The following is an 8,922-nucleotide window of genomic DNA, read 5'->3' as shown; positions in this document are numbered from 1 at the left end:
TTTTTTAAAAAAAAAAAAAAAGTAAAAAAAATTATAAAAATTTTTTAAAAAATTTTTTTTTTTTTTTTGATTTTATCAAGAGAAACAGTTTCTTCTCGAAAGATCTTTTATTTATTTTCATTTACGTTTCATACGTTTTGCCATAATGAAGCAAAGTAGAAATACTATTTCTATTGCGTCTTTATCGAATTCCTCAGCCGCGCTTCTTACAGAACCCGTCAAAATAATACACATAATGTTTTGAAAAAGTTTTAAAAATTGACATTTGGAAGGAAAATCGTCGATCGCTTCAGATAAGCTGCTGCAGAGACCGCAATAACACTAAAAACGACTCAAAGATTCTTAGGCGCAATAAGACGCAATTAAGATAAAGCTATCGGAAAAAAATGATGCGTTAACTAACTACTGGCAGCAGTTCTTAACACAATTTACTACATTACAATGCGCTAAGTGAAAAAAAGCAAGTCGAGTCAGAGGCGGTTTCAACCGAGTTTACGATAAAAATAATTTATAGAGGAATTTCAACATAACTACTAAGGGAAAAATTCTTCTTCTTTTTTTTTTTTTTTTTGTATGGTATTCCATCCACTATGTCAAAAAAAAAAAAAAAAAGCGAATTTTATAAAAAAATTAATAAGATAATTGAAGAAATTAAATATCATTTATTACAATTAATTAGAAATATTTTAGTTAGTCACCAATTTTCCTTTATTTCGGGTTACTGCAGCAATGAAAAAGTGATGTAAGTGAGCTTGGAAGTGAATTCATAAGTTTCCAACTATGTAAAATCAAAGTGTGATCAACATCAAGGTTCTTATTAACTAGACTCTAAAGAAGCATTACTCAAATGCACAAACATACATTTATATGCATATATGTATATGAGTGAGTATGTGTAGTCAACACTACTATATCATGATCTTATCTTAAGTGAGAATTTATTCATAGTTGTGGCTGTTATTGCGCTGTCGTGTGCAGAGAACAATATCAAAAAACGAAGTTAAGAAGTGACAGAGGTAGAGAAAGAAGTGGAAACAAAATAGTAGTTTGGAAAGTATTGCCTGTACTCGGATGATATGGTTGATGCTAATAATGATGACTGCGATAATGATGATGATGATGACGATGATGATGATGATGATGATGATGATGTGAAACTGTAGTAGATGCTGATGTTCAAGGATGATGTGTTGTGTATGGTGTTTTCATTCTATAGAACAAAAAAAAAAAAAAAAAAAAAATTTTAAATATAAAAAAAATAAGGTCACCAACGCCTCAAAATACCACCTCTTGACTTCTGACGGTTTTGGTTTATGCTACACTTCGCTTGTTGATCTGATGATGGCAACGACTCTGGTGATGGTAGTGATGTGTGCTGGCGCGGTGGTAATGTTGCTGATAGTTGATGCTTCATGCTGATGTAGCCAACAAGCTGTGGTTTTGTACGAAACGAGTGTAATTGGCATACTTTTGCGCGCCTACAACGTGGCTTAAAAAAAATAATAATAAAAATAAATAAATAAAAGAAAAACAGAAGAAACCACCAGGAAGAAAAAGTTTTAAGGCTTTAAGTATGTATGTTTATTGTGGCATCAAAACAACTAGTAACTGCAATGGCAACAACAATAACAACAACCGCAAAAACAAATAAAATAGTAAGAACAGAAAAATGACAGCCTTGAGAGAATTGGTTGTTTTGCACGAGCTCGTGGGCTCGCGGGCTCGCGAGCTACTCTATCTACCGTCTAATTAAGATCTGTAACCACAATGTCGTAAATTAAATGCCAGGTGAAAGGTTAGAACATTCAGTAAAGCACAGAACAAACACATGCACACCCAACGTAACCACCCGTTCGTTGAATACCAGTGTTTCGACATTACTTTACCAAATGCATGCATATATATATATATATATATATACATATATATATATATATACGGCAATGTGAGGAAGGGCTTAACAGGATGGCTGGGCATTGCAGCGTAATGTAATGGTATGCAACCGACATGTGCGCCCAATTTGTGTATATAAACCGCAAAAATGTTTTGCCACATTTCAATTGCAATTCATTCTATATGAGACAGAACGAATACCAGCCAATGCGACTTTTTGCAATGCAAATATGCGTTCATGCATACATACGAATTAATCCTGTTGCAACCGTCTTAACTGTATTTGGGTGGTTAAGTCGATTAGGTTATGAGAGTAATCAGTGGAATTTGCAAAATAGGTGTGAAAACAATTATGTCCATTAGTACTTCTTGCATCGTATACACGCTCATGCAAATGCGTACAACTACGTTTGTTATATAGAGCGTTTTCCTAAGTTCGTTTCTCTTTTCGCTTTTCGCTTTTTTTTTTTTTCTTTTTTGGGATAATAAACACGCTATCATTAAAACTAACTATGATTGGCCTTGATTGTGTTTGTTTACACTTACTGGTGTGCACCTGAGCTGCTTTACCATTATTTTGTGCATACATGCACAAATACACACACAAATACACACACAAATACACACACACGTGCACACACACATGCACACACACACATACACATACACACACACACACACACACACACACACACACACACACACACACACCTACAATTAAATATATTCTATATAGAATGGTATATATGTGAATATCGGAGTCGACTACTGTGTTAAACTGGAATTTATGCCAATATGGTAATATGTCAGTACGTGCCACAACTCCCTCGTGTAACAATGAGTGCCTATCATTGGTAGCTACCTGAAAATCGTCAGCAATATCACTAGCACCATGTTTCAGTCTTATTATATAACTAACTGAGTGATGTCGTTGTGTGATGAGCCATATTTTACCGACATATAAACACATTTACCTGCCAACATGTGGATATTTCTTTACTCTCACATATTACGCAACCATATCATCTTCCTTTGGGTTTTAAACAACATTTTGCATGCTGTCGGCATCACTGCTATACTGCTACACTGCTGTGGTCATTGTTAAACGTATCCTTGCCCCCATACGATCCCGCTTACATTGTATAGCAAAATACTAGGCGTACATATATATATATATATATATATTGTTATTGTAAAATTATCGTATGTGGTAAGGTTGAAAATTTCATCCGATTGCGTAATTTATCGTTTACGTACATTTGATGAAGTGGTGTCAGTATGCATTATTGACATTTTGCCTTGAATTGTCAAGACATGCTTAACGTGATGGCTACCACCGTATATGAGTATGCGTAAGTGCATCAACTCATGTTTATATGTATATTGGACATATTGTATATCAACAAATAATTATGTGAGGTAATAGCATAGCATCCCTAAGGATTGTCATTAATGCTACCTTCTTGGAATTATATGTCAGTTAAACGTTTACTTGCATAAATGCCTATATAAATGAAATAAATGTTTTTGTTTACGTTAAAATTCTATGCATAGCGGATCGAATACATGCACAATGCATTGATATGCTTGCCAATTGTTGGTTTAATTTGCTCTTACATATGTGCGCGTATCTAGCTTTATTATTACTTACCTAAAAGACATCATTAAGTTGTAAGATAAATCAATGTTTTTGTCATTCGTACTCTATGCAAACATATTAACAGCAACCAATACTTAGTGGAGAACATATTGAATCACCTTTATGCTAGTAACCATAAAGCTTTTCTATATTAATCTGAAAATTGATGCTGTTAAATTAATGATGCATCCGCTCTGCTTGGCTATATTCGTTAAGCATTATGTTGCTTAAATTGAATAATCGATTGTAAAAGGATTAATTACATATTTGCCTTGATTTTACAAATTATAATTTAATGTTATATTCAAGCGGTTTTGCTAGGTGTGCTGTATAAGAAGAAGAGAAAACTTATCTCAAAAGCAATAAGATATTTTCTTATAAAATTTTTTCATCATACGAATATTTAATGAATATTTGATCGAAGATAAGACATGCATGCTCTGCTTCTTGATTTTCGTTTAAAAGTTTTCTGTATGAATGAAAATTCTTCGGAAAACGAAGCCTTGGCCAAATTTTATTTGCATTTATTCAAAACGTGTTGAAGATTTGCAATAACTTTTTTTACACGACCGTTTTTTAAACCGATTTTGAAAGAATCCGGCGGATAAATAACAACAAATACATCTTTTTATATTATTTAGTATGAATTCAGAAAAAGAAATTCTTTTTAATTTTTCGACTTTTCTCGTGCCTTGATCTACTGCGGCGAATACCTGAATTTTGTGATCACTTTTTTCTGTATTTTGTTGCAGTAGACGTCTACTTGAAGACAGCATTTCGTTATTTACTATTTATTTTTTGTTAAAGTAATGACTTCATAGGATGCAAAATCTGTAATAAACGTGGGCGATGAATACTTCCAACATTGATTTTTACATCCACCACTGCAATGATGCCAAGTTTTGTTTTTTGTTTTTTTTTTCCATAATGTATGTAACATTCAAAAAAAGGAAACTTCAGAGACCCCATCCAGTATATATATATATATATATTCTTGATGATGAGCGTGAAATTCCGAGTTGATTTAGCCATGTCTGTCCGTCTGTGTGAAACGTTTTGTTGGCCCTCTGCATTGGACGTTTTTGCGCGCAAGTTGAGATCGATAATGGGCGAAATTTGTCTGAGGAGAAGCTCGCAGTAGAACGTAAATTGAACACAACTCTGTGCTTCTTAACACTAAACGTACCACGCGCGGTCCAATGACCGTTTTTAAACTTTCGTTTTTTTAAATTTCTCCCATAAAACATTATTGTATCATCATGTAGCTTATTGACTTTTCGTAAAATATACATACATCGAAAAGCGGGTAACGAGTTTTTATTGTAGCATCAGAACAATATTTTGTTTATTATCTACTTTATTAAGATACACACGTTTTTTTGAAGCGGTCATTTGACCGCTCATGCTAGGATGAAATGTCGGTACTTTTAGTGTTAACGGTTTGGGGATTTTCGGTAGTTATTGGCAAATTGTTTAACGTAGAATGTGAAAATTTCCCATAATTACTTTATGAAACACTCTACTCTTTATGTGGAAAAATTGGAAAAAATCGACCATGCCCATCCAAAGTTACATTTAACTTAAACTATCCATTTTTCCTCTTTTTTGAGGTTTTATACTCACTTATCATAAGGCAAACAACGCGGAATGTTTAAGACTCGTCGAATCAAAGTATATTATCTGCCTAAAAATGAGTTAATTTTAAAATGAGTCTGGTAGACAACGCGATTAATTTTTTTCTTAATAATAACAGCGATATGGGTATCAAATAAATGACCTTCCACGTATTCACTTCTGAACGACTAGTTAACGAGTTAATCATGGTTTAATGTCCGTTGGTTTTTTTTTATTTTTTTTGTCTTATGTAACAAAATGTGGAATTTTAACGATTTCATACGAAATTGTGCTTACGCCTACTAAAGACAATAAAATGCCAAAACTTATAAGACAAATATCACGTATCAGAGAGAGTTTATAGCGGCCGTAACCGCTTTCATACAAAACGCATAAATCCATAACTGCCGGTAAGATTAACACTAAAAAATTCAGTGGCAAACAACCCGTCAACGCTGCTATTATATCTAAGTAGCGCAAAAGAGCTGCAACATTAGCTATAGAGAAATAAAATAAAAATATAATTTAATCATCGGAAATATCATGATATATTATTGCATACCGCTAAGAAATGTGACAGCTACACGAGCTAATATATCAAATAAGGGCCGATGAATTGATTGGCATTTGTGCATACAATATGTATTCCAAACAATATCGACGAGCACATAGCAATGCATGGGATAAGAGAAATAGAATGCTGACATGCATATAATTTTAGCAAACTGGCCGTAGCTGAAGTCACCAGTGTAGTTAAATAGATAGGAGAAGTCATGGTTAAGCCAGAGAGAAAAAAGGAGAAAGAGTGAGAGAGAGATAGATAGATAGATAGATAGATAGATAGATAGATAGAGAGATAAAGATAGATAGATAGATAGATAGATAGATAGATAGATAGATAGATAGATAGAGAGATAAAGATAGATAGATAGATAGATAGATAGATAGATAGATAGAGAGAGGTAGAGATAGAGATAGAAATAGAGAAATAGATAGATAAAGAGAGAGAGAGAGAGAGAGAGAGAGAGAGAGAGAGAGAGAGAGAGAGAAAGAGAGAGAGATAGAGATAGAGATAGAGATAGAGATAGAGATAGAGAGAGAGAGAGAGAGAGAGAGAGAGAGAGAGATAGAGATAGATAGATAGATATGTAGATAGATAGAGAGAGGTAGAGATAGAGATAGAAATAAAGAGATAGATAGATAGATAGACAGATAGAGAGAGAGAGAGAGAGAGAGAGAGAGAGATAGAGATAGATAGATAGATAGATAGATATATAGATAGATAGAGAGAGGTTTAGATAGATAGATAGATAGATAGATAGATAAATAGATAGATAGAGAGAGATAGAGATAGAGATATAGAGATAGAGAAAGTTTTTTATCTCTTTCTTTACCTTTGCGAAATGGGAATATTTAGAATGAAATTGGCTGCTGTTTCTTCGCCATAAAACCAGTAGCCCGTTAAACCCAATATTGCAGCTAATAGGAACGTTGCTAACATGAATGCATTTAAGACACCAAAGGTTTTCACAAAATCTAGCGGTTCTTTCATATCTTCTTCGACATTTAAAAACTGCAAATGAAAATGGAAAAATGTAAAGCAATCGCTAACAACGCAAAACAAAATCAAACTCACCACACCGACCGGACAGCAAGTGAACAATATAATACCCATAAATTTTGGATATTTTATTAAATCGTTTACGAAATATTTATCATTAATATTTGATACATTCACGCATATTAATAGTATCATCACGACTAATGCTGAATAGAAAATGTATATGCAATAATATACATAAAGTTCTTGAAATTGATGAAAAAAAACTTTTTCATATATATATTTATTATACGAACCGAGATGTGACAATGCTATTGGAATCATAATCCAGCGTACCATAGATTTGAAATTTTGCAACAATTGCACAATCAATAATAGGCCGGCCATCAAATATATATAAATCCATAGATCAATTCGATAATAATAATGGTCGATAAATTGTTTAATTACTTCAGCTATGAACATCACATACGCAGCCGAGAGCCCGAGATAATAAATTACTAAATTCAAATCCAAAATCGCTCTAACATAATTAAATTAGTTAATGTTTATTATCTCATTTGCCGTAACGATATACGAATACGAGAGAGGGTACCTAGAATATTTACGAAAACTTCGCAATCGTAAAGGTCCCTCATTTATTGATTGATGCAAGGCGGCATGTATATTTAAATATGGTACTCTATGGCGGCAACATAACGCGTGCATGGAATTAAACTAAAAACTTCAAGTATAAATAAGAAATAATCGAAATTGAATTTGAAATATTACACTTACTCACCATTACGTGAAGACCAATTGTTGTCAATGCAATAATAACGATTAAGATGCCTAAAGCCATTAACCAGCCAATGTTTTGAAAAGCATACGGAACTATTAGCATACCGGTGCTCCATATAAATTTCATTAAATGCATTAATGCGGTAACATAGCTGCGATTGCGTTTCGTTGAAAAATTTGAGCAATTACTAAAATTCAACCTTAACGATTTGAGGGATGTACCTTAATTTGTCAATTCCATTGTCACGATGTTCATACGCATCATAATTTCGACCATCCATAAATAAAAAAAAAGAAAAAAAATTTCTTTCTGTTTTGTTTTTTTTTTTTTCTTTTTTTTTTTAATGGAAATTTACTAATTTCCTTATGTATAATTAATTCTTTATTTCATTCTGTTTATAAACTATTGCTACCTAAGAATGGGTGTTTCGAAGGTTATAAATTCAATGTCAAATGAATCGGATCGAAATCAAATGTCAAAGTTCTTAAAAATGCAAGTAATCGACCTTTCAATTTCAACTTAACGCATGTCGCTCGATGTTGTAGCGGTAATTTACGTTAGATGGCCCCTATTATATAATGGGTGAAAAATTTGACTTTAAGCCTTAAGCGTTAATATGATCAAGCTTCTAATTGCAATTTCCGCGGAACAATTGTTAATCTTCAGATCTTCAGATTTCAGTTTATCTGAGGGTCCGCTTTATTTTGCACTTCGCCACTCCTTTCCTTACCCACGTCATAGCTCGTGAATTACGCGAACATGTTAAGCCTCATTCATTCAAATTCATTATATGCCTTTAGGCAAACTAATATTTCATTTCTTAAAACTCGGTAACCAAACGTTAAGCTTAATTTCACAGCCGTGGACATGGAAAGGCCATAGTCATGTGCATTTTAGTTAACCTTTAGCTGCAGTTCCGATTAGATAACTCTCTCGGTTCAACAGAGCACTTAAGACAATCAACTTTTTCAAAAATATATGAAAAGTGAAACTGTATATATGATTATTTCAACTACTTAACCTACTGCTAGGTAAAGATTTAATTACCGTAATTACTAAAGTTGCACTGCAGATATGCATAAAGGATAAAGTCTTTACACCATACTAGCAAGAATACGTTCATAAATATGTTAGGAGTTCCCAAGCGAAAGGTCTCCTCTCATATTTTCTTAATCGATGTCATAGCGACAGCGCCGATTATCGGGAAATTTCGAAACTCTTTGCCGATTACTTTCAACGTAATTTTGTTAATGATAATTACGATTTTAGTAATAGCTACCCGTCATATGCTGATGAACTATGTGCTTCAATTTCAAACTAGCGCTTTCCCATTATGCTTGGAAAGCGGCTTTCCTATTCCACTCCACAAATGTGTCGCTGAGACTTACAAGAGCATGGCCAACTCAAGTGGTTTATCAAAATTGTTTGAACGCA

General features: G+C 33.3%; 1 protein-coding gene across 1 annotated transcript; it reads right to left on the bottom strand.

Annotated features, from left to right (window-relative positions):
* Positions 1-5,392: 5,392 nt before the first annotated feature.
* On the bottom strand, positions 5,393-7,768 carry LOC119644959 (glutamate transporter polyphemus-like). The gene is made up of 5 exons (XM_038044702.1): positions 7,710-7,768; positions 7,489-7,639; positions 6,541-6,719; positions 5,709-5,881; positions 5,393-5,643 (listed from the first exon to the last, which is right to left on the bottom strand). Exons 1-5 carry the CDS (start codon positions 7,766-7,768, stop codon positions 5,393-5,395), a joined length of 813 nt encoding a protein of 270 aa, XP_037900630.1.
* Positions 7,769-8,922: the final 1,154 nt, after the last annotated feature.

The sequence above is a fragment of the Glossina fuscipes genome, unplaced genomic scaffold, assembly GCF_014805625.2.
Source record: "Glossina fuscipes isolate IAEA_lab_2018 unplaced genomic scaffold, Yale_Gfus_2 1, whole genome shotgun sequence".
Classification (NCBI taxonomy): Eukaryota; Metazoa; Arthropoda; class Insecta; order Diptera; family Glossinidae; genus Glossina; species Glossina fuscipes.
The sequence above is the reverse complement of the archived record's forward strand: the minus strand, read 5'-3'. Positions and strand labels throughout refer to the sequence as shown.

Bases quoted from the DNA above. Each gene is read 5' to 3' on its own strand.
- LOC119644959 (XM_038044702.1), bottom strand. From the start codon at position 7,768: ATGGATGGTCGAAATTATGATGCGTATGAACATCGTGACAATGGAATT. The intron at 7,640-7,709 runs GTACATCCCTCA...ACGCAATCGCAG, and splicing joins AATGGAATTGACAAATTAAG to CTATGTTACCGCATTAATGC. The intron at 5,644-5,708 runs GTATGCAATAAT...ATTTCTCTATAG, and splicing joins AGCTGTCACATTTCTTAGCG to CTAATGTTGCAGCTCTTTTG.